This window comes from Trichoplusia ni, chromosome 5 (assembly GCF_003590095.1).
Source record: "Trichoplusia ni isolate ovarian cell line Hi5 chromosome 5, tn1, whole genome shotgun sequence".
Classification (NCBI taxonomy): domain Eukaryota; kingdom Metazoa; phylum Arthropoda; class Insecta; order Lepidoptera; family Noctuidae; genus Trichoplusia; species Trichoplusia ni.
The window spans coordinates 14,640,774-14,667,709 of NC_039482.1; the positions used below are offsets into that span (position 1 = coordinate 14,640,774).

Genomic DNA, 26,936 nt, shown 5'->3' on the forward strand with positions numbered 1-26,936 from the left:
CACAATCCTAGTAGCTTGACCTACTACTCTTTAACGTGTATATATTTAACTGTCTGGACTTCAAAAGAGACTGTAACCCCTGAGTTTGTTTCGACATTTCTTCTCATGGTAGTCAGATAGGAAATGTCGGCTCCAGCTTTCTCAGAAAAGACATGTAGAAGTGATGAAATATCCTTTAAATTACAGAATAAATGATTTCATTTCATTTTACTTAAAAGGGGCTTAAAAAGCCTGATAATTTTAGTTGCAACAAAATAGCACCAACATGTCAAAGTCAAAGTCAAATTCTTTATTTCAATAAAACCAGTATATGGCACTTTTGAATGTTAAACAATTATACATGTATAAACAATATTAAAATCTAGTGTCAGTCTGTCGGTCAGTCTCCTATTGAAGCTACCGCTCGTTTGGAAGGTATGTTCTCATGGAGAAGAACGAGCAAGAAACTCTATGGTTACTCTTTTTCACTGCCATACAATAATTATTTGGGTGTGTACCAATTACCTAGTATTATAAGTTAGTAACTTACTCTTCCGCTGCGTGCTGGGCACGTGCTCCTCGTTGAGGATGTCGCAGAGCTCGGCGGAGCCCGTCCAGTAGTTGTTGCCCCAGTAGAACATGGACGTGTAGCGCCCGCTCGCGTCCTCCACTGAAACAAATCAGACCAATGTTAGGTTTTTGGAAAAGGGAGAGTCTAGTTAAGTCTTCAATACTGTACATCAAAATGCAAGGTTTTCCAAATTTACGCGCTTCTATAGATGAGAGCATTAGGCGCAAAATAGGCAACACAAAAAACTAACTACCTCTAATCAAATCTTTAGTGCCTATAACATAGCATAAATGAAAGTGTGACCCAAGATAGTCCTATATGGTTATATTTAATGTGTCAGTGTGTCTTTGAAGCGTTTCCTTAAGACACTTAAGCTTAAGCTTAAATATTTCCAGGAAAGTCGGTGGTTCGGTACCTATAATGATATATCAAGTCTCCTTATTTTTGTATCTTGGTATTGTTTTTTTCATAAATGGTGGCCATTAATGAAGAGCTCTTCCGGCATGTACAGGCTCTTGCCTTGAGTCTGTCCTCAGCGGTCATGGCACCGGATACAAATGTCACTGCCATCGGCACTACACCGATTAATGAACTTCCGAAACAAGTCCATCAATTTAATTACTTTAGTGTATTCCGTAAATATGTTCGAAGTTTATCTAGATGTTTTTTTTAACAAAATATATTTGATAACAACACTCAACTGACGTTTAAAAGTTTCGAAACAAGTGGGTAAGTTATTAAAAGAATTCGTATTTCTCGAATCCAAGAACTGATTTTGTACTCCCAAATTATACTTATGAAATTAAGGCTCCACTGGTAGAATACAATAATTTCAAAAAAAAAAGATTCAAATCGAACGGTATCGAGGTTTTCAATTTTTTTAATTTATACTTGTTACAAGTTAAGAGATTCATAATTATTTACATAAAAATTCGTTGAGGCAGTTTACTACTGTAATCCAATTCGTTATGTATTTTAATATGTATACTTTAAAGTGGTTTACCTCAGATGGCGACCTTCTACCCAGCGATCGTAAAATAGAACCTTGGGCCACAGGTGGGTTAGCCTTCAAGCCCTAACATGAATACTATAAATTGGTTGTCCTGTACTCATTGATAATTTTAGGAACGGTCATAATACTCAAATCATTATTAAGCTCTAAATGGGTCCAAAGCTTACTTCAGTAAATATTTTATTTTATTATCAGAATCCCCACTGTGAAATAAAAAAAAAAAACAAATACATTAACATCGCAACAACATACAACAAAATTAGAAAAACTTTGTCGAGTTGTTCGCAGGCATTTTATTTGCAGTGGTTGCATCTACTAATGTTCTTTTCATACGGTATTTACACTTATAGAAAACTTTATCAAAAAGTTTCACTAAGTTCAAGAGAAGTCGCGTGACCATCCGAGTAGTTCCCAATTGATTGTAGAAGTTATCGAGATCTATGTCAAGGTGGCGCTGGTCGCTGCTTGAGCCGGTGGGTGTCGATGAACTTACACAAAGGTTCATTTTATATCAATCGTAGTTTTAAACTGACAACATAAATATTATGTAGTTAGAGTTAGATTTTTGAAGCTTTTATTTTTATACAGTTAATTGTTGTTTAGCACTCGTTTACTTGATATATTTTTATGATGTTAAATGTAGTATAGTGGTCTGTGGTCATAATCATGCCATTGTAATACTTAGTTTCATTCAAGCGTAGTTTTCCAAGCGGTTGTTTTTTTAAAAGAAATGTTTCCTGATTATTAACACGAATTTTTCTCTGAATTTCAGTTATTTTATTTTGTGATTATTTTCATTACCTATTTTCCTTCATATCGAATCTTCTCCTTATATATCACCACATGGATATGACTCAATGAGGATACATTTCCCAATATCTGTATCATCATTGTTTCCGTGACAAATACTGTAATTAAATTGCTTCACAACACTAAATCCGAAGGTTGGATTAAATGAGACATTCGCTTTGTGATTAATCTATAATCATAAATAATGCGGCCTTGTGCCTGCTCTCTGGTGTATTTAGTACATAGGTTTTACTTGTAATTCTGTATGGTTGCTCAGACAGTCAATTTTGTCTTAATTGAGATTGATTGTGTTGTATTAGCACTGTGTGAAGCAGGCCTAGATTTTAATTATATTTGACTTTTATGTAATCATCAATCCAGGCCTCACAGAGCCAATTATTAACTGATTGTTAAAACTGTAACCATATAGACGTTTCGTTTAGTTCTAGTAAGATATCTTTCAGATTATTTTTGATAATCTCTAGCTCTTTTACATGTTCACAGTTTCCGCTACGTAGATCTTATAATACATGTTCTCAGTTTCCGATTCGTATGTATAAATTATATACTAGTCAACGCGCAAGTGAAATTCTAGAAGCATTTAATAAATTTCAAAAACCGAAAAAAAAACATTTGAAGTCATGAAAAATGTCAGTCATGTATTAAATCGGAACCAGAAAGTAACAACACAGGGTCATTTGCAATGTTCTGTATTCTAGAGTCTTATCATGTGTCAGTGCACCATTTCCCAACAGCCGTGTCTATTGCTTGCAATTGCATCTGTTTGCTATTCCGCTGGAGTTGTGGCGGTGACCTCTGCGCTCTGGCGAAACAAATGAGTTTTCATTCAGTTTCCCAATGGTTCCCAACAGTCGGTGCTCGCGTCTGCTGAATACAAAGATACTGAATACTAGTTTGATTGACTTGACTGTCGGTATGTCAGCAATAATGATGTTAATTTTATAACTGCTCTATAATTTAGGTAGAGCCGAAGTTATACATATGTATGTAGTTATGCATATACAGTTGCCTTAAATCTGCTCATTCTATTAATTTCAGTTCTCAATCGTAGATTTATTTTCGTATTTTTGCATTGTAATCTGCCTAGCATAGTTTAATTATAAAGAGTCCGAAATTTTACAGAAAGAGTCACCAGTTATTTTGGTAAGATTACAATTTAGGCTGTAGAAAAAAGGCTATATTGACTACCGCTAGAAAGAATATGAACATACACGTATATACGTTATGTCATAAGTGTCAGCTGTCAATAATAAGGATGTTTCTAATCGGCTTGTGTGCGGTGTGGCAACGTATGAACGGTCAAGTTGCGCGCGCGCAGTGTGTGTGATGCGCTGACGCAACGCTGTGACGTATGCCGCGTCATCGAGCGACTTTAAACTGCATTATACGATGGACAGACGAACGTAAAAAAAATAAGTTTTCTAGGTCTTATATTGCCGTCAGTTTAAAGCGCCAATTGCTCATTCAACGCCAGGACTGAACCTGAGTCAATGTAATAATATTTTTTATTTTTATTTTCTTTGAAGAAAAACTTTATTGTAAGTTAAACTTTTTGATTGTTACAAAAAGTAATACATCTTTTTTTAAGTACAGACTACGCCTGAGTGCATCCTGTTTTTTTATATTAGATTTAAATTCATTACGAAGTCATAAAAAATAGTTTCAAAAAAAATCTAGCCTAAAGTAGCAGATTAAAAAAGTGAAATTTGCCTATAATTTTGGAACAACGAAAAGTGAAAGTTTCTATGTGATAATTTTCGAGAACGATTTCTTTTAAAAGAAAACGGTACTTGCGTCGGTTGTTTCAAAACAAAATCTCACATCATTAATTAATTTATTGCGGAGGCCTTTACTTGAAGCAAAGCTCATTATTTCACATACCTCATTCAACAGTTAACATAACTTTAAAGGTTATTCTTTCGTAGTTTGTTTGATGTAATAGATCTACATACGTATGAATTAGTCCTAGTATTGTCATAAAAGCGGTCATTGGCCAATTGGACGTTAAAAACAACAGTGCCTACAGTAGTGCGTAATTATTAATAGCATTAAAACGCGAGTCGTAGAGTAAAAGTGAATAATAAATATAATAATGGCTACATAACAGGTGCTAATAAGTTTCACTGCGCCATAAGTTGCGCGTGCGCTTGTTAGCCAGCGGGACACCGGAGGCGCGGATGTGGGCCGAGCCATGAGCGAGGAGCGGGGATCATTGTCTAACTAACAATAAAATAATACCAGTATATTATTATTTTGGGATTCGAAGTAGAAGTTCTTGAACCGTTTTCGCAGCGCATGCAACGGAAGCTCTCAAAGATGAATAATTTTCCCCACTTATTCAATATTTTCGATTGTATCTTCGCTCCTATTAGTTGCAGCGTGATGTTATATAGCCTAAAACGTTCCTCGATGAATGGTCTATTGAACACAAAAATATTTTTTCAATTTGAACCGGTAGTTCCTGAGATTAGCGCGTTTAAACAAACAAACAAACTCTTCATCTTTATATATTAGTATATATAGATGGGATATTTATACGGACCCCACAATGTGGCGAAGTTGCCACTTGACCGGGTTTTTAATGAACATTGAACAAGAACATATTTGAATAAAAATAAACTCTTTAGACCTAAAAATAAAATTTGAATACAATCAAAAAAGTAAATAGTCAAGTAATTCTTTGTAAATTAGTTAGTACGAATCTTTCAATGAACACCAGTGAAAAAAAATCATACCAGCTAAATGAAACATTGGAATATATGTTAAGAGCTCATGTGCATTATGAACTAGTACATTAGTAGTTATGAGTGGCCGTTAACACATGGAAGTCTTTATGCTGCCTTCCGGAACTCGACTAAGTGCTACAGTCCAAGTAAAAAGCGTTTGTTACATAGTCCTCTTTTACTTTTCATGTATGTGGTCATGAAATGAGGTCATACGAGAACAAAACGTCAAGGGGATTGCTCCCCGCTCCCTTGTTGGGCATTTGATTAATTAACAGTGGGTGGATATGGAAAATTGACTTGTGTTTCTGCATACCTATGTAGCTAATTAGTTTATAAAGTACGCCTTCTGCCAATATATTAATATTTCAAGCTCAATTCCTTACATGTCTTTGGACTTATTAGTCAGTTAAAATTGTAAAACTTCTCTATTTCGCTTTAAGCCAAACATTCAGCCTTCATTCTGCAATGCACTTTAATAATTTATCTCCTATTTATCAGATAACGGGCTTATTAAAAACAATAAACTGTTAACTACTTTTCTGCTTTAACACCTTAGAAAAGCGCTCTGTTCGATGTAACTTTTTATACGTTGTGGAAAATGTCGTAGGTTATACATTTATAATTCTTGTATAAGATTTTAATGTGTTAAACTGTTTATGTTCCTAAATAAATCAATAAAAAATATATAAAATACAAAAAGAGTAATGAACTTGACCGCTCATGGCTTGCGCCGCGACATTGTCATAACGTCACTTACGCAACCCGCTCCAAGTCTACTGGGACGCACTTTCTCCGGGCCACAGTGACGGATCATGTGTGATGCCGGTTTACTATAACTTTGTATTGTATTCAATGTTCAAGTTGACCTTCATCATCATCATCGTTTTCTTTAACTAAGTATGCAGCTGAGTACCAGTGTTTTGCAAAATTTCGGAATATACTTTATTTATCATATCATGTGGAACAAATCGTAAAATATAGGTTTGTAACTTCATTGACTGTTTTCTCATGTTGCATTCACTACTTTAGAACCTAACCTTAAGTTGATGCTGACTGTCAGACAGGTAAATTTGGGTTGCAGTCCAAGAGCCAAGCCTCACCATATAGCTATCATGTTGACGCAGTTTTGATACTGTTCACATAGTTTGCAATCAGAACATTGCGATAGCTATTGGTGCTGCACTAGCACCGCTCATTGTCTGCAACCAACATCAGACTTAACGATTTCATAAAACTCCTTGACGCTTCAGTGTTTAGCATACAAGATAGATACAGTTAACGCACGATCAAAGTGATCAAGTGTTAAGTAGTTATAATTATATTTGTAAGCTTAAGCAAAGCGAGCTTATAATAAGCGAGAACAACTTTCGTGATCATTCTAATGAGCGCATAATGATTAGCTCCAACCAGATAATTAATTTATATTAGATTCATATCTGTATCTTTACTTCGGCATCTAACCGGCAAATGGTAAGTGTTGCCATTACGATTGTAATTAATATTAATAGTAAGGACTTTCACTTCCGCGTCTAGGTACTTGTCCTTCTGCTCTTTAAGTATTTCGTATTTTAATTTGACCATCATGTATATGTTATGTTAATAATATCTCAGGACAGAAAAACGATCCCTCTTACAATTACTTCTCATTTGACCCAACCTAAAGGGCGAAGAGAAACATCAAGTAGACTTCCTATTTGGTTCTACATGTTATCATTTACAACAATGTCCTGACCGATTGTCGCAAGACACTAGACAGCTACGCGGGACACATTATAGTGCACAAGCGAAAACATACACAACATTCGAAAATTCGGTGCGTAGGTACATTGGGTTTTGAACACGGGTCCTTTGACTTTCCAGTCCTGCTGTCTTACGACTAGTCTATCACAACTTCAACAGCAAATATAGCTTACACGTTATGTTAATCATTTACTTACACTTGACTTCGTTGAATACGCAATCAATTAATTCATGTTCGTAAACTTGCTAACTCATTTATTCCTTTACTAAATTACAGGTTGTTACATCCATTACGATTTGTTCAATTACCGAATAATTGTTTGACCGTAACCTTTGCTTGCAATGTGAAGGAAGCCTCGGGTGTCGTTGTGCATCACTGCACTACTGGCCTCTATTCATACCTGCGTTAAAGAATGTGAGGATGTGATAACAACTTGATAGGAATGTAAGCGATTACCAAGTGTTAACCGCGATAGTGAATTTTATCTATATTAATATATAAAGCTGTAGAGTTTGTTTGTTTGCTTGTTTGAACGCGCTAATCTCAGGAACTACTGGTTCAAATTGAAAAGGTTTTAAGGGATATGATATAAGGGATTGAAGGTTTTAGGCTATATACCATCACGCTGCGACAATTAGGATCGAAGATACGATGGAAAATGTGGAAAAAAACAGGGCAGATATAAATCATAATTTATATCTTCTAACCACGCGGACGAAGTCGCGGGCAACAGCTAGTGTTTCATATTAGCTAGTTTATTAAAGCTTCTATATGTTGAAGGTAAATATATAAGTGTTTTAGATATTTTTACAATACAAAAGAATAGTTGTTGTGCCTGAATTCGTATTCAATTTCCAGACTGGTATTATGTGTCATTCGAGGCATTGTCTTAGCTACTAAATCCAATGAATGACCATTATCTAAATTATAATATTAAAGAGTCTGGTTAAACATGTACTGCCTCATCTAAAATCTGATAACATAGTCATAATTTATTTTTCGACCCTTTCTGGGAACATTTACTCCACAAATAATGTTAACTTTATAACTAACTCCACGTCTATGAAGTAAAAAAAAATAGAACAAAAAATGTTCGGAGCGTACGGAATGTGGGTTAACTTAGAGCACAATAAATATTTGTTCGGCGCAATGACCCGTGGTTACAAAAAGTGGTGGATACCATAGTTTATGTTTTAATCTTGTTTCGTTTTTAACGCGTTTACTTTTGACAGGATTGGAAGACTTAGTTCGTAGTGCAGCGTAGATGTAAAATGTAAATCAATTCTGTCTTTAATTTTCTTTAATTTTTTGCGCTTTTGACTATCGCGGCATCGGTGTGATTATCTTTATATATGTGATTCTGATGTACGTATGTGTGTATGTCACTGTACTAGTAAAAGGCTGGACCGCTTTTAATGTCTTTTTCTGTATACGTTTGACCCTGGCACCGATCGAAACCATCCAGGGTTTCGATCCGTATCATCAGCCCGGTAGAACGGACTTTCAAGATCAGTTCAGTAGTATTTTTATAAATAGACTTGATTTTGGGATTTTATTATTTCGAATTTATTATAAGACGTATTTTAAAAGAGGTTAAGAAGCCGGATCTCATTTTTTTCTGAATCGTTTATATTAATGCGTTGTAAAGATAAGAAATGAAATAGGATACCTATAAAATACACACATCATTTACATATGTTAATAGTTGAAGGTTAACGATAGTATTCGGCTATTGGGTACAGCGAGAATTTCAGGATTTTTAAAAGAGAACAGTCCTTGAGAAAAAAGTTTAAGAACCGATTTAAAATGTCGTTTATATTCAAAATTAATGAAATTAAAACCGAGTAGAATGGAATTCAAAAAAATTGAATACAATTGGCAAATTTATTTTTCTTTTATGATAAGTTAATGTTAATTCAACAGATAAATTCTAGTGTAATTTTGGATTTTGGGTGTTTGACCACTACCAGGCATCCTTCAAAAATATTTTTAGTGTTTTTAGAAAAAATACCTTAGATATCGACAACCGACAACCGGACCAACTTGTTAATAGGAGTATGTTAATTTCGTGAATAATTAAGAAACAATAGTTTGTTGCGTAGCCGAAAATATTATCGAAAAGAAAGCGTTACAAATACTGAGGTACTACAAAATCAACGTTAATAACAAGCGTACACGTCCATATTATTCCATAATGGCCTCTAAAAACATCAATTTAAGCGTTAATTTGGCGTGAAAGGGCCCGACAGGGCAAAGACCCCATCCTTGGAACTTTCTCTCAATAGGAGCTATTGCGTAATAAGGGAAATGTGTTGTTACTCACAGATTTGTGATAAAAAAGTAAAGTATGTGAGTGGAGCACAGTTTTCCAACATTCTGATTACGTTAGGATACTTTTTTATTATTATCATTATGTATTTGTGAGCTGTTTTTAACAGATATCTCAATTTTTTCTAACTTCAAATAACAAGCCCATAAACGCTTTTAAATAACATTCTAATTAGCATTTCATTAAAACAAAGCCCGAAAATAGAAATATTGGAAATGTCTGCTGATTTAAATTTAAGCTAAAAAAACATAATTAAAGAATCTTTAATTATTCGTCAAAAATACTTGGTCACTCATGATAAGATTTTAAACATTGCTTCTTGAAGAAATAACGCTTATTAACGTTAATATCAAAATTATCTCGATTACTAAAAAGGTTTATCTCAAGAAACTGATTAAACAAGCTGCAGGCGCGCAGGCGGTACGATGAGCACCGATAATGATCTTCAGGAAGTAAAGTGCGGAAATCGTTTAAGACGCGGCCGGTACCGCTGTAGGTGGTAGCTAGTGGACTACTGCCGTACATTCACGAGATAAAACAATTACTTAACTAAACTACATTTTTATAGTAGATAAAATGTGATAGTCTTGTATCCTTTGTTCAACGCCTTTGTCGTTTTACTAACATAGTAACGCCCTATGTATCTGTCTCTGATCGAGACTTCAAATTCACATAACAATTGTTGGACGTCTTTCGGCGAATTTGTACGAACGAAAATGTATTTCTTTAGTTTACCTCTTTATCTATTTTATCATTAATAATAAGATATATATAATATAATATATCCTGGGACAACTCACACACGGTTATCTGATCCCAAGCTAAGCAGAGCTTGTGTTATGGTAACCAGACAACTGATAAACTTACTTATATATTTCTAAATACATACATATTATAGATAAATTACACCCAGACACCAGAACAAATGATCATGCTCATCACACAACATTTGTCCTGGGCGGGAATCGAACCCACGACCTCCGGTATAGCAATCAGGGTCACTAACCACTAGACCAACAGGTCTGTCAAGATGCCAACGGACAATCATTATTTCTCCGCAAAATAAATATTCGATGCGAATTTTAATGACTTTTGAGATTCCTCAATTATAATTAATTATTCATACAATATTAATAGGCATTCGTTACATCCGGCAGTAAGTACCTTAAATCCATGATAATACGCGTTTATAAAACTTTATTTATTGGTATTGTAAAATGTTAAATCTGATGATATCATCTTCATAACCTGATGGGTCTGACACTATATAAAAAGTACCATAGAGCACGATTAGATTTATGGTGTTACTATAAATGTCAAGTCACTTAAGAATGGAATCTCCTTAATTATGCTGATTTCAACATTAAAAACATGTTTTACCTTTTGACCTTGCCGACGACCGCCCGCTCCCATACCTCCATAGATATATTTCAAAAGATTTTGATCTTAAAATATTATACCATTATAATATATTGAATGCGAGACAAGAAACAGGATACGAAAAACGACTTCAATATGAATTTAAATAAAAATACTTTTTTTTTGTTTCAAGAAAATACTATAAGTTGTAATAATAGCATATAATATTCGGAATGTATTTTAATGTGACATGACAAGTGGGATCATAAATTCACAGTAGATAGAGCATCGCAAACATATCAGATACATTTTACGATGTTATAAACTTTTACATTGTCGTCAAATCAAGTGTGACAAGAGTATTACTGGTAAGGGGTCAACACGTGAGATATTGTTTATTGACTTTTCAGTTATCTTAATAGCAGAAAATAATGAGCCACAGCCCGTTTTGGGTACTTATTTTAATTTTAAATGGGGGGTGGGATGGGTCAAGGCGTCCCACGGAAACGGGAACAAGCGCGCTGTAAACTGAAGTCCATGCGGACAGAGTCGCGGGCAACAGCTTGTCATATTATAAAGAGGGCAAGTTTGTGATTTTGAACCATTGTAGGTGGTAATCTCAAGATGAACCGACCCAATATTGCAAATTCTTTTACCAATAGAATGTCAGTTTATTTTTGCATGTCCAAACCAGTGTAACAAAAAAAAGGGCTAACGATGTGGACACTTGTCTGTTGTAGTCAGTGTTAAATAAAACCTAGTTTAAAGACATTACGATCATATTACTCCCAACCATACATTGTTTTACAGATGTAGTAATCCTTATGTAAGAAAAACGCCATCTTATCAACTGTATCCAATGTAGGCCCGACCAAATGATCCACAACTGACCTTACGTAACTGAAGGTCGTGTTCTCAGCAGAGCTGTTTAATCATCACCAACGATAATAGCCGGTAACAAGCCGGAGTGAATTCACTTAATGGCGGTCATTAATGTTGCCCAACTGTTCTGCAGAAAACGTCGGTATTTGGTAACGCCATGGCATGGCATGGTGCATGGTGGTGAGAGGTTAGGCTGTAAGGCTTATAGGCATTACGTGATAGCCTGGTATTTTGGAGTGTTGAATACTAACACTAAGTGCTAAACTGTTAAGTGTGATTTTGACAAAGGCTATTTACGCAGCGACCATCACAGGCGTTTTTTTTTTACGTGCGTAACATAGTACCTGCTGAAGGTACTGAAAATAGCCAATCCTGAACTTTCATGAGACACATTAAAACTTGGAAATACAATGTTTTTATACTAAAAGCCGAAAATACGCTACAGTGTTTAACAGAAATACGTAACTATGAAACTGTGACAGATATTGTTATGGTTTAGAAGGTTTATTGCGTAACCATGGTTACGGATCATTTCAAGTTTACGATCATAATTATTGTTAAACTTTCTTTGTTTTTGTGGTTTAGAACTAGCAATTTCTGCCAATTAGGAGTTATAGTTGCTTTGACTTGTATATTTACAGTTTTTACAAGAATTACTTCAGATTAGTACACACTACACAGTTTTACGGGGCTTAGTTAAATGCTCTTTTTAACGGTTTTCATAGTTTCTCTTGCTATCTCATTCTTGTCTTCCTAATCGCCGCATTATGTTGGGTGTATTTTTAATAGTCAGCGCATAACAGGATTAAATTAACATTATTTCTGTGCGAGAATCCACAAATAATTCTAAACGTAAAAAGTAAGGCCAGTGCGGTGTGTTCGCTGCCTACTTCGACATGGTTCTTCATACTAGTTACTGAGTGCCAAATGCATATTACACCAAGGTTGCATTTAGTGATGACTATCATTAGCCAGACTAAATATTCTCGAATATGTATTTGGTGTGGTATTTGGGTTGCCAACATGCAACTCAGAAATAGCCAAACAGGCTGAGGGGGTAATTATGGACGTTCTTTTTTAAGCCTTGAATTTCCTGTAAGCAGACACGTAAAAGCCTAAAGATTTATATAAAACGCCGTTCTACCATTTTGTCAATTATATTTTATACAACTACTAAAATATTTCTAACTTTTTGCCACCTGACGACCCTAGTACCGGTTTAACCTACATAATTTCAAAAGTCAAAAAATAATAATGAATGCATAAAAACCAATCTGAAAGAACCAGTGTAGTTTAAAAAAAAAACATATTTAACAGCTTTTGTATTGATTTTTAAATACCAATCAATCATGTTATTATAACACTTAACTTTATATTTAATACCGTATTTTGATATTTACTGTCATCGGCTCCCAACAATCTGTATTTATTTATTTAAACATAATACTTGGAATTGCATTGTTGTTATAATATATTCATCGTGTTATGAAAGGCGAGTACAACCAATCAACAATATATCTTTGTATCCAAATTCCGAAGCTCACATGTTTACAGAAGTACTCCGAATGCTATTGAATGTTAATCAAATAATAACACGGCAATGACAACTTTCGTTACAGTCGGATACACTTAGTACAAAATATTTATGCAAATCACGAGCGTCCATTATGAAAACTGTAATGAAAACATAACATTATATAACTGTTGGGGAAGGCAAGGTAATAAATACTTTGTGGTGTATACCACGACACAGCGAATGGTATGTAGTCGTTAATTCATACTAAGAAAATAAGCATGTAGATTTCATTCAGTAAAGCTTCCGGTGAGCTACGATACAATGAGAGAAATCAATCGAATGCATGGAGATATTTCTTTTTGGTAAATCACTTAAAATCGATTGCGGATAGAGCCAGAGACTTCAAATATAAGGTGTGTTCAGCATCACAAAATTACGTTATCACATGTCATCATTCTGGTTTTAACCTTAAAATTGTCACTACTGCCGTAAATTCATCCTTAGATTTTAAAGAATTATCTTAATAAATAACTTAATACCACTAAGCTGCATGATTGCAACAGGCTCGCAACGCACAACCCCACTCAGCCATGCACACATATAGATATACAGACATCCTAGAGGCTGCTTAGAATTCCGTCCAATTGCCGGCTCGCAGGCACTCGGTTACTGGGTCAGCTGTTACATAACCCGTCGATATGTCGCTCATGTTAATTTACCGTCATAGTAACTTTACATTATATTTTAATATAGAATCGCGAAAGATTGAATATGTGCTCCCGACTTTGTAGGAGATGGGCTCTTGAAGTTGGAAAAGGATGTGGAGAAGCAAGCAATAATTCAGATTCAGATTCTAGCAAGATAGCAATAATTCAGATACGTTCTGAAAGAACGAAGTTTTTTATGATTGTACTTGATGATTGAAGTAACGTAAATTTAATTTTAGTTCATATTTTTTCATTATTTTTCCAACAAGCACAAAGCGATGACGTAAAGTAGTCAGTACCTAAATTCAATTTGAAAGTTCTTTACGAACAAACGTAAATATAATTTGAAAATGACAATCGATTTTGTATTTTGTTCTTAATGCATTAAATTACAAAATGTCGCAAAGTCCTCAAATGCCAATGGCTTACAAACATACATTATTAAATCTTATGAAAGTCGGAACATTAAACGTCAATAGCCTAAAAACTTAGCTAAACATTTTGCAACGCGAATTATCTTTGCAGAAACTATTAAAACCCGCGAGAATCGAACCTCACATTTTACGTAACATTATTATGTGTCTGTTGCTATCCTCCTTGCACGCACGTATGAAGACATATGTTTGTCCTTGTCGGACGACCTGACCTACTGTCCGTGCATAATTTTGAACTTTCTCATTTAATTATAATTGAATTGGATTCAGTTAATTGCATTGAATTAGTTTCGGAATTATTTATATTTAATCTGTAAACACCATTGGGTTTTAATTACAAGCCTTTTATTTTGTTTATTTTCGATGATTGCCAAATGATTAATGCGCAGGCGATCGCAAAAACCTAAATTCAATAAATCAAACAAACGCTTGACTCTCAAAATAATTGGCGTTTAATTATTTTACATATTTCAAAATCAATACGGTACCATGACCGTAAATTAAATAAATTGTGTAAAACGAAATCACGCTAAGCCTAACCAGCAATCGAGTTGAGTCGTCATCGCAGACCACAGGCAACCTACAAATCTAGAAGCCACGGTATCGCAGCGATATAAGTCATCATCCCTTTTGATAAGAATCCCCGTTGATGTAGGAACTTGGTCGTAAATCCGTGACATCCGTCAGATCCGGTGATGTCGGTTACGTGTGCGACCGGTCGCTCGCTATCCCCTCACGCACGCAACCGGTTGCGCAACTACTGCAGCCGGCGCGTGCGCAACTATCTGACTACATTTCAATTGAGTTTTTGAATGCTTTTTAACTATGCATGCTTTTAGTAAATTATTATGTTTTTGTGATGAATGTAATAATTTATGTACATACTTTGCACAATAATTCTATGAGTAAGGAGCAATGCGATTTAAAAGAACTATTTTTGTTTTTTTCACATAGCGTCAACATACTGTGAAACTCAGATTAGGTCAATGTCATCAAATGTCAGAAAGTGTATGAGACCTTTGCAAGGTGACAAAATCTATATTTTAAATTCTATAGTACAAGAGTACTCCTAAAAAATCCCGTTTACGCCGAAGAGGACGGCTAGTCTGACATTAAAAAAGTCAATCAATTCTCCATAAATTTTATATACAAAATATTCAAAGTTGAAGTCCTCCTTGTCTTAAGACTTGTGTTTTGTATTTCTTTATCAATTTTCGTTTGGTGTTTTGTTAAGAAAATGGTGTGTTCCACGTAAAAGACCTCAACCCGCCCGAGGATTAGGTACAGCACACAATGGTTCCCACGGCGCATGCGTCTTCATTCACCAATGATAATAGTTTGCCGGGCAGCGGCGAGACAGCGCGCGCGCACGCATTGTCATGCCATTTGTACGGCGGTAATTGATGCGCGTTTGTTTGTTTAGCTTCTAATAAAGCTATTACGGTGTATGTGTTATTAATATGGTAACATGTTAAGTGTAGGTTATACAATTACTTTGTTGATATTTCCACAGAGGTTCTGTATAATTTCTTGTACTGTTAAATAAAAAAAATGTTTACACTGCTATTGCCCTAATACCTGCTACTACGATACTCTTTGTTTCAATAAATGCAAGTTGTGACGGTAGCACGGGTCTATAAGATTCGCAACTCTGTATGTAGCTGCAATAAACTCTCTAGCCTAACCCCAGTATTCTCATTGGTTTTATAAACACATTTCCTGTTCCGTTCTTTTACTTTTCAACTCGTTCTCGACCTGCCAAGCCTTCCCACTGCTGCAGGCTGTAAACTATGAATTTATTGCAGTCTGAAAGCAAATAGCAACAAGTTTACAATTTCCTAACAGTGCCTGCCGCGTACCGGTATTAAACTCTTATTAAACCAACGGGAAATTACATTCGGCTCTTTTGATTTTATTCGACATATTGTTTTACCCCAAACACTTTTGTAGAGGAAATGTACAGTATTAATAAACTGTGATTACGTATGCTTGTCATACTGAAACATTTAAATGACGTTTTAATAGTTAAAATATTCTGCAATTTCGCACAATTTGTGTTAAATTGTAGAGTCGTAAAAGTACGTATAGAGCTACATTAATATTTAGATTTTTTGCGCCAATAACGGTGTTTTAAATAAAATATCGTTCAGTCGCTTTAATATGCTATAAAAATTAAAAAAAAATTAAAAAAATTAAAAATATATTTATTAAAAACATAGTTCACATTACTTAAATACATGTACGAATACAAATGACTCGGATGTAAAACCAGTAAAAATATCTTTATAGTCATAATCATAGGAGTTGAGTTAATCTACACCAAAACATAATAATATACGAGAAGGATGGTCTAAAGATAATATAGGGTCACCCGAACTAGGTTTGTTTTAAACCTGTGTTTCGGGTTATCAGTGCAAAAAAATGATTGATGGATATTTTAATGTAATTCTATCACTTAATTGTATTATAAAAGACTAAGCAGGACAAGCTGTCCTGAATTATTTAATTACATTACCTGTACTTATTATTATAATTTCTAAGCTAAACAGTTTATTGTAATATTTCTAGCAATTTTTCCGTATCTGAGTAATTGAGGGACTGTAAGTATTCTATTACCATTCTATTACACCTATTTAAGCTTACACTATATAACTTTAGTAGCCTGTTAAATTTGTTATATAAATAGGGTCCTTGAAATAAATAAAATCTGTTAGTAAAAGCATGTTGCGTTTGTGGGTTAGTGCAAACTAAATCCTTTCTTCTCTTGCCGGAAGGTACCGGGCTGAAACCAATTTCAGTATGCTGGAGTCGTACTATATGTAGAATAAATAACTGGCGTACTGTAAGTACTTTGCATTCCCTGTATAACTGGTGAGTGGGAAACCTGAAAGGACGAAAAGTGGCGACCTTTAGGATTGCTCTTTGAGCACGTTCTAGGGGCAAGATAATAGATTTAGATGCACCACCCCATGAGTCTATGCAGTAGGTAAGAATGGATTGGCACAAAGCCATATACACCTGGCGAATTAGATTAAAGTCTGCAATGTTGCGTAAGTGTTTAAAGATATAGATTAATTTACGTACTCTGGTGCATAATGAATCAATATGTTTACGGAAATTAAGGTGACTGTCAATAGTGACACCTAGATATTTAGTATTGTCAGTTTTTACTAATGTAGGGCAAGCGCATGCAGTCGCCGCGGACGCGCTCGTATTACACTTATGTGCATAAATATTTAGGTTAGTAGTCGACTTATTACTATTTCTCATTGAAAATAACATGTAATTTGTTTTATTTGAATTTAATGTTAGAATATTATTGTTAAGCCAGTTAGACACTACATTAAAACCATTTTGGGCATTTTGATAGACCTCATCCTTAGACTTACCTGAGAACACAAGAGCTGTATCATCAGCATACGATATAATGACACCATTTTGCAGAGACAAATTGCACAGGTCGTTTATGTAAACTAGGAATAAAGTAGGTCCCAATATACTACCCTGGGGGATTCCGTAACTACTGCTGTTTAGTCCCGCACTTATATATTGACCAATTTTTACGCACTGCTCACGGTTATTAAGATAGTCCGAGAATAATTTGAGCTGTGTTCCTCTTATACCAATTTTTTCCAGTTTATACAATAACAGAGAGCAAGCAATGGTGTCAAATGCCTTGGCAAGGTCTAAGAAGATCCCCATTGTGTACATACCTTTATCTAGACTTGTACATACATAGTTAGTTAGCTGATGCACCGCTTGGTTAGTTGATCTTTTTGATCTAAAGCCAAATTGGCGATCCGAAAGCAAAATTATTGCTCTCAAGATATTTAATAAGCCTAACGTTAATTATTTTCTCCAAAATCTTAGAAATTCCTGATAGAACTGCAATTGGTCTATAATTGGTAATATTGTTTTTGTCTCCGGCTTTAAAAACTGGGGTTACTAAGGCCTTTTTAAGCAGATTAGGAAATATACCGTTCGATAAACATAAGTTAAATATGTAAGTTAGTGGAGGTGCAATTATGTGCTTGAATCTTTTTAGTACGCTATTTGGGATGTTATCCCATCCAACGGCACAAGAGTCTTTTAAACCATCTATAATACTAACAACCTCTTTAACGTCCGTATCTAATAACACAAACGAATGTAAGGTATTAGGCGACATATGTGTAGTTTGTGGACAAGAATTTCGGGAATAATTTTCAGCTAAATCTTTACCCAAATTGACAAAATAATTGTTCACTTTATTTGCCGCTAGTATTGGAGTTACATCGGTTGCTAAAAGTTCTAGAGCAGAGTCTGATTTCTTACATCTGAAAGTGTTACTTTTAACAACTTTCCATATCAGCTTACTGTTTTTGCCGGCTTTTTGTATTTGAACTTTGTCATATTGGGTTTTTATCTTTTTCAATAGGTTATTACAGAAATTCCTGTAGCGTTTGTAAGTAATGGAAAGCATCTCGTTATCAGGTGCAAGTTTTAGCTTTTGGTGAAGTTTATCCCTATGTCTAATGCAACGGACAAGGCCAGGCGTAATCCACGGCTTAATATTGCTGTATTTTCTAGGTATCATTTTGTTAGAGGTATTATTACTAATTAAAGTTTGTAATGAACCAACAAAATACTGCAAACTAATATTTGGATCACTAGAACTGTAAACGCGGTCAAGATTTAAGTCGCGTATGTCATTTTCAAGTGTCGTCATGTTTAATTTTGTTATGCTACGCATGCAGTTTTTTCTAGGTAACGAGGTTTGTAATGTTAGTAATATTGCTTGGTGGTCAGTAAGCGATGAATTCGTAATATAAGTTTTTGATGGTAATTTAGACTTTATAAATATGTGATCTAAGCATGAACCACTTTGGTGTGTAGGGTAATCATGAGCTGGCCATAGTCCATGGAATGTACAGATATTGAGGTAGTTATGTGCATGAGTGTTAATTTTCCCAGAAACAATGTTTATGTTTATGTCGCCTAAAAGTATGATATTATTATAAGACGAAAGCTGTTCTAAGATTATACTAAGCGAGTTTAAAAAAGTATCAACATTTTGAGATGGTGGCCTATATATAGCCAATGCTACTATGTTTAGGTTAATTTTAATCAAGAGGCTATTACAGCCTTGGAATAAGGGTTCTTCTACTGCTACTTTTAGGGTATTTTTAATATATATAACCAGGCCATCATTTTGATTGACATTTATCGCGGTTTTATACATAGTATAACCATCTAGCAATGGCAAATTATCTATTTGTTTTGATAACCAACATTCCGTAAGTACTATGATGTCACAGCTTATATCAAGGTTCTGTAGAAGAACTTCAAACCCACTAAAATTTCGGCAAATACTACGAATATTCTGAGTTAGGAAAGTTAGTAGTTTTTCACCAGTAGGAATATTCTTTTTGCAGTTTTCGACATTGCAGATTATTGCTTCAGATACGGAAAAATGATCAATTTCGCTTAAGAGATTATTTATCATTGCGTTAAGATGTAAATAAGTTAATACAAAAAGAGAAGTAAAATCTAGTGTTTAAGTGCTACTTACAAGTAAAATAATCGGCGCTCTTAGGCGCCTTCATAATCTATCGTGTGTATATAATTGTCCTCTGCATATTTGCGTGCTGGGCAGTTCACATCGCCAGTAGGGTGGTCACATTTACGCTTGAATCGCTTGCAGGTTGCACATTGGGCAGGAGCGGATTTGTTGTTGCATTCTTTAAAAGAATGTCCCATCTCCCCACAGTGGTTGCAAGTAGGGCTTGTTTCGCGACAAAACTTGGCTGCATGACCAAACTGTTGGCAGTTAAAGCATCTGGTCACTATTGTAAAGTCTCTTACTGGGCACGACGTCCAATTAATAAAAATACGGCCTTGATTAATCAGCATTTTTCTAATGCTAGCTGGAACTTCAATGATGTAGTTACAGGTAGGACGATCTTTCTTACCCGACTTGTGGCTCAATCTTACATCACTTAGAAATGACGCACGCGTAGTATTCGGCAATTTTTCAGAGAGGTTTTGTTCAAAAATGCACTCCATTACCTCCGATTCAGTAAGGGCTACCGGGACACCAACGACTGCGATACGAGGACGGCGCTTTGAGGGTTCTTCGACTTTGAGGCCTGAAGAAACCAGTTTTTCTGAAGTTTTCAGCTTCTCTATGTCGCCTTTGCTGTCCGCACTGATAATAACTCCTCCGTTTTTAATTTTCTTCAAACCACGGACTCGAAGTTTCAGCTCTCCAGGCGAGATAATTTTCTGGACAAGGGTCTTGGTATCATCACTGCTCTGCGTCTTGTCATTTGGGTAAATAGCAAGAGAGCTGAGATTGGCTGGGCGTACAAATTTGTCCTCTCCTTTTTTTACCATATTGGCATATGAAGTAGAACCTGACTGGCGTTCAGCTGCTACAACCTGTCTTAGTTCTTGGAGGGAGTACGCGATGTCCTGTTGTCCTTGCAGTTGTCGTATAGTAACATGGGCCTGGATTGCCTTCTGCTTCAGGGACTGGTATAGTACCGCCATCTGAGATGTCCCATGAGAGACCTTACGGCATAGGTTGGTGACACGGAGTTTCTGGTCGTTATTCATTTTACCTTCTGCTACGATACCACAAACTTCCGACATAATGGAGTCGATAGAGGTCAACCATTTCTGGATCTCCGGCGTAGAAACGTATTCCACCTCAGGCTCAGTGGACGCTGGCGGCTCTGGGTCTCCAAGAGTCTGGTGTTGTTCAGACGGCGAAGGCGTCGGCGGTGGACTACGCCGTAATAATTGGCTACGCCCAAAAGGGCTTATTCCTGGGTTAGACATACTAACACAGAAAAACACTCTTTAGTACTTAATAAAAGTGCTTCATCTTGTACAGTGTATAAAGATGCATACACGCGACACACTTAATTTTTGCAGGTTTGCAGAAAAAGAAATATTACTAATTAATATTTGTAATTAAAAATGACTCATTATAATCACAACAATAAGTACGTCCGCTTAGTCTCACAGCTCAAAATCAAAAAAAATTCAATAAAATTCTTGAGCTAAGCCACTTTCACGCTCAACACGACCACAGAAGGGATAGGCAGGCTAATAGAAAGTGTTGCCAGCTATGGCCAGCCGATGGTCTCAGGCTGTAGGCAAGGTCGGGGTTGCAAGTGGAGTTTATGATACTTGTATAATTTGCATATTGGCTTGAACTTGTATTATCACATGTGTTAGTAGTGTTGGAATTAATAGTATAGGTTATAGGTTACTTTCGAGGTATATTGCAAATAATTGAACGTCATATGTGAGTATGTTAAATATAAATGAAAAAAGGAGCGATTATTATCGTAATTTAAAAAAAAAACTAAATAAATATCACACACAGACAGACTATTTCCACATAAGTTAGTGCATAGAAAGCGAAACGGCGGTTCCTCGTCCTGTCCGGTCCGGCCACTCGTGCGCAGGACATTACTATAAAAGCCGACCTGCGCCTGCGCAAGGTTGCGGACAAGGCTTACCCGAACATTTAAAAGTCAGTGATCGTTTAAACTTTCATTGACACAAGATGTTAAAGGTCACTGAATGACACGGCAGTGAATATGTTAAAAACTAGTAAGGCTACTAGAAAGCTAAGATTTACTGAGAGTTCCGAAGAAAATTCAGCGGTAAATTTAAGTTAATTTAAAGGAGTATTTACTTATTTAATCATATTTGTGTTTTCTTATATTTGGAATTTCGTATTTAGGATTATTTATGAAGGTATCTACTTATGTCGTTTCTATCTAATTGCCGGGGCAAATATGTCTTTAATAAAGTGTGAATAATGTTATTTCTCAAAATGCAAAGTACCATCCGTGTATTTTAAAAGATGATTTCTCTTGGGAGTCATCCCCGCAACCTTGAATCACTTCCCAAAGCGGATTTACATAACAATGGCAATGAAACTCCAAACAATTGGCAATCGACGAAATACCGCACTATAAACAAACGAACCGGGAAGCGAACCGGCGACCTTACGCAACGCCGCGATTGTTTGCGCTGAGATGAAAGTTGCTGATCACTTGATATGATCTCTCACGACGCGGGGTTTATTGTACAGAAGTAGCTTGTTCACTGCTACTTAGCAGACTCAGATAACTCAATATTGGTATATTAAAACGCAGGAAAAATCAAATTAACATGATGGTAATATTTTTTAAACTTAATTTAGTACCCGGTTTATGCAGTTCACTGAAAAGGCTCTGTCTTAGTCGCTAGAACCTTAGTTCTAGTTTAATTAGTTAGCAAAAATGGAAGTCATGATCTGGATACTATATTTTGTACTAAAGTAAAACAGCAGGAAGAGTGGAAAAAATACTGTTAAATTCATAAACTTCATAATCTTAAATAACTGTCATCGATTGTTTAAAATTAATCACTCTCATTTATTTTGAACTGTAAACGCACGGTCCCAAAGACATTTTAAAATAAACTTTTGATAATTAATTTTGAAATGTTATAAAATGAATATCAGAAGAAAATACAATAATGTCGAATCTGGTGTAACTGTGCCCTAGCACACAACGCTAGCACGCTCTAGGCCCGCGGTGAGAGAGAAATATCTGGTTATTTCCCAATAACATGAAGTAACAAGGCTTTCAACGATCGACTATCGACGGTTTATGTAAGCGATACCGCCTTTCAATAAGAGCTTTTAATTCATCTAATTAGAACTTTGGAATCACGGTAATATTGGACACATTACTGACATAGATAGTTATTTAAATACATACGTAATACAATTTCTACCAAGAATATCAAGAATTCAAACTATGTGTTTACGAGATAAGTAACTATAGGTCGTAAATTTTGTTATTTTTTTTAGTTCCGGAGAATATACTATTCTCTTTGTATAATAACTTTGCAACTGCGTTTTACGAAAATTAATGCAAGCTGAAACAAATAATTCAAAATTAACTACGTCGCTACACAGAGCTGTGAAGCAGTAACTGCGTTTCTTTGACTATTGTTTAGGTGCTGATATTAAATTACTAAAACAATAAAATTCGCAGTAAAAAGGTAACAATTGATAATAAACACAGATAAACTTTATTGTAGCTAAAATTTCATCAATCAAATACTAATGTATTTAGAACACGCACTGGGCTATTGCTTAAGCCAGTAAAATTAGTAAGAGAACTTTAAAAGAGTTTATTCATTTACACAAATATGAATTATTTATAAAAAAATTGGAAATTGAGGAAAAATATGGCAGCCCTTGAGAAATGATTGCGCTATTATTATATTAAAATTGTCTTGACATTTAATCGGTATGTGCTAACATTGCATGACATGCATTAAATATTTGAGCATGTTCTGATGGCCGGATTGTTTCGGACAAAGAGATGAGGCTGATCGGTTTCCACATTGCTGAACAGCTGACATTGACGTTTAAGTTGGCCTTTTCTATGAAATGCATTGTTGTGACACCCAAGACCACCTACGAGGCTTAGTCTGCTGTGTATACTGTGTATAATGTTAAGAATCATAGAAATTCTGTACAATAAAACACTTGTTTTGAACTTACAGAACGGAAAGCCGAATGGCCAGGGGGCGCGACGTGTCACGGGATCGTTCCCGCTTTGGTCAAATTTGTGCGATCTACGATTGTTTTGAGTCTAAACTCCCAGCAACAGAAGGAGAAAGAAGAAGTCGTTAAAAGAATTTGGTAATTGTATTTATATTTTACGTGGAAAGCCATTCTTATGGTCCGCAGTTTTGAATAGACTTCAGGGACTTACTTTCGTTAGAGTAAATCAATAAAGAGTGATCAAAAGCATTATAAAACTTTAAATAAACATTTTTCCATTTCGACTAATTTGAGTTGAAACTAGAGTTTGTTTCACGTTTATATTATTACCATATTCAGACACGGTAAGTACATCACAGTAAAGTACCATTTTGTAACTTTATAGCCTGTACTTAAAGCATGGAATGTAAGCAAGACGAGTACTGCAACCGGGAGACAGCTATCGACAACACGTTACATAAACTCTTGGCTAATCAAAGATGGCCACTGGGTCACCGTAGAAAACTCAACGAAGGTCAAACGTGGTGTAATGGTTTGGTGACTATTTCAAATGTATCGGAATTTTACGTCATCCGTGATGGATGTGTGTGACTCCATAGCGATCAGTCAGTCTATTGTTGCGGACATCGCGTCAGACTCGAGATTATTTCTTTGTTGTATTGTGAAAGGTTAATGTATTCCTAAGGATGGATCATTCGACTGAATGTCTACACTATCAGTTGACTAGTCTAGGTTTTCGATTAATAGATTTAATGCATAAATTCGCATTTCACGAGATTCGCTCATAATATTTTACGAACACGAGAACTCAGTTTTTGGAATTAACCGATGATCATTAAAAAGCCTTTGTTTATCGGCAGTTGTATTAGATGTTTGCTTTCATAGTATTGGAATGTCAAAACCTATTAAGCCGGTCTTTATTCTTGATATTGGCAAATTCGCAAATGTTTGTGTTATATAATATTTCTGCAAATGTTGACACAACTTATGAATTCAATTGGTTGACCAATATTGACTAATAAACCATGTGTCGTTGCCCGCAGGCACGAACGTCAATTCTGCCTTTGAAACATTGTTCAAATTTTACACGTGTCATAATAAGATATTAAGTAAGACAGATAGTTAATTACAAAGGCTAAAAGTTTCACAGTCTTAAGTAAAAATATGAAAAAAAAAATATTTTCTGTTCCTTGTTATCTAATAACGATTATACGTCATCTGTATTCATAAAGCATTAGCTGATGCCGGCACTTATAGGTTTTATAATACAAATATCTTTACGTATTTAAATAAACCATCATTTATAATTATTACAAATAATATTGTCGCACAATGTTACCTTTGTTTTAACTGATGAAAACATATCAGTAACGGATTCCTTTTAAAAGTAATGACAGCTATAAAAACTCTTTTATTAAAGGCATGACGCTTGTGTTTTAAAAAATATACATTTATAAGTTAAATATTGTTCTTTTTAAACAATGTTTAGTCAAATATGGATAAATTAATATAGTATGCAATGTTTGAGCGCGTCGTTTCCTTCCTTCTAAATTAAAACGCATTTGTTTTATGCTTTTTAAATAACTAAAATCAACAACCTCAAGTTATAATTGTATGGCAATGAATAACCAGCGGAAATGTATTATTTGTTTGATCTAAACATATATATTGTAAGTACGTGTGGTGCGTGATAACACAAGACTAAGTAAAACATAGACGAGATGAGAATAAGGTCGGACACACATCGGTAAGATTAATAAACTGGGAATTTACAAAGTCCTTATGTCGCAAGAAACCCGTAACTTGCAAAATAAAGCTTGAACATTGTATATCATGTATGTCTCATAAAAAAACATTGAAAGTGCAATAGAATACGGCAATGAAAAAGTTAAGTGCCATATGTTTCCATTGATAAGACATATCAAATAGTTTGAATGCTATTTATAAAAAAAAAAATAAGATCTAGAACTATATTAACATTTCCAGCTCAGTTTTACAGAAGTATTTAGCATATATAACAGTTTTTTCTTAATTCACGGATGTATGATGTTTGTATGATGCTGTTTAATTATTATTCCTATGTGATTTATATATTAAGAATTATGTTCATCAATTACCCTAGTGTGTTAATCAATTGGAGAATTATATAAAGGCGTTAATTCTATTATAAAATAAACTTGTTGTTCCACATTCCATTGTGTTTCGTGAATAAGTTTCAATGAGCCTTAACTTATAAATCCAAGCACAATTTCATCACTATGCACACTGTTCCTTCCTAATTGCAACCCATAGGAATTCAGACCCCATTCCCTTGATTTACAGTCTATTTCATTTTGGCTGTTATTCACAGATCGCAGCACTATTTTGGCAAAGCCGTTATTTAAGTATAATAAAGTAGAAAAAAAAGAAATCTGTTGTGCAAGTAAACAAACTGTTTTGATCTTATTAACTCGGGCGCTAGTGACCCAGATAGCGATATTCGGCTTAAAACTCATTACACAACTCGGCGCAGTCGGCTAGCGGTGTTTAGAAAAAGTGTGGCCCACTAAACAGCTGTTGTGTGTTGTGTTTTTGCAAAGACTTCGCTAGAGCGACACACTTTAAACAGCATACCACGATCTGTACCAGAATTAAAAGAAACCACTAGAAAAGTCTTCAGTAGGTTTGATTTTTTCATAATTTCATAGTTTAATTAAATAATAAGCTAAGATTATAACTCAAATATAGATATGAGCGCCGAGTGAAGCATTGTACTACGCAGTTCTATACTTTCCTAGTATTAACCGATGATACTACGTAGCCGCGTAGCAAATAGCGCTCAATTTAAATAGTTAGAAAATAGTCTCGCAATTTTTTTTATATTAAGTACCATTTACAAAAACTTCAGTCAACCCTATAGCTGAATTTCTAATTGCGTTAAATTTATCCTTACAAGTAACACATTAATTAGCCTTTAAGTTTGGTTCAATTTGTATTAATTTTGTTCATAGTTATTTTAAACTTAATCAAACTCGATACACTAAACATACGATAACATATAAAGAACATATATAAAGTCGATTATTATTTTAATTATTGTATTTAAATCCTTTATAAATAGAAATATTAATTTATTGACCATTATAAGAATACCGCTCTTTACGAACTAATATAAAGTTATAAATATATTTTTAAACGACTCCCGTATCAATTAAATTAATCGGGTTCTACAGACATTAAAGTCACATACACAAAGACACCCAGATTCGGGACAAGATAACGCGGGGATCGAACCCGCAACACGTCGCGCTCAGTGAGTGTGCAGTCAA

At 35.0% G+C, this 26,936-nt stretch overlaps 1 protein-coding gene across 1 annotated transcript in view; it reads right to left on the minus strand.

The window, feature by feature from the left end:
• Positions 1-26,936, minus strand: part of LOC113493675 — a 38,063-nt gene that overhangs the window by 8,659 nt on the left and 2,468 nt on the right. The window contains exon 2 of the mRNA XM_026871652.1: positions 530-649. Within this exon, the coding sequence (XP_026727453.1) occupies positions 530-649 (120 nt within the window). The remainder of the gene's footprint in view (positions 1-529; positions 650-26,936) is intronic.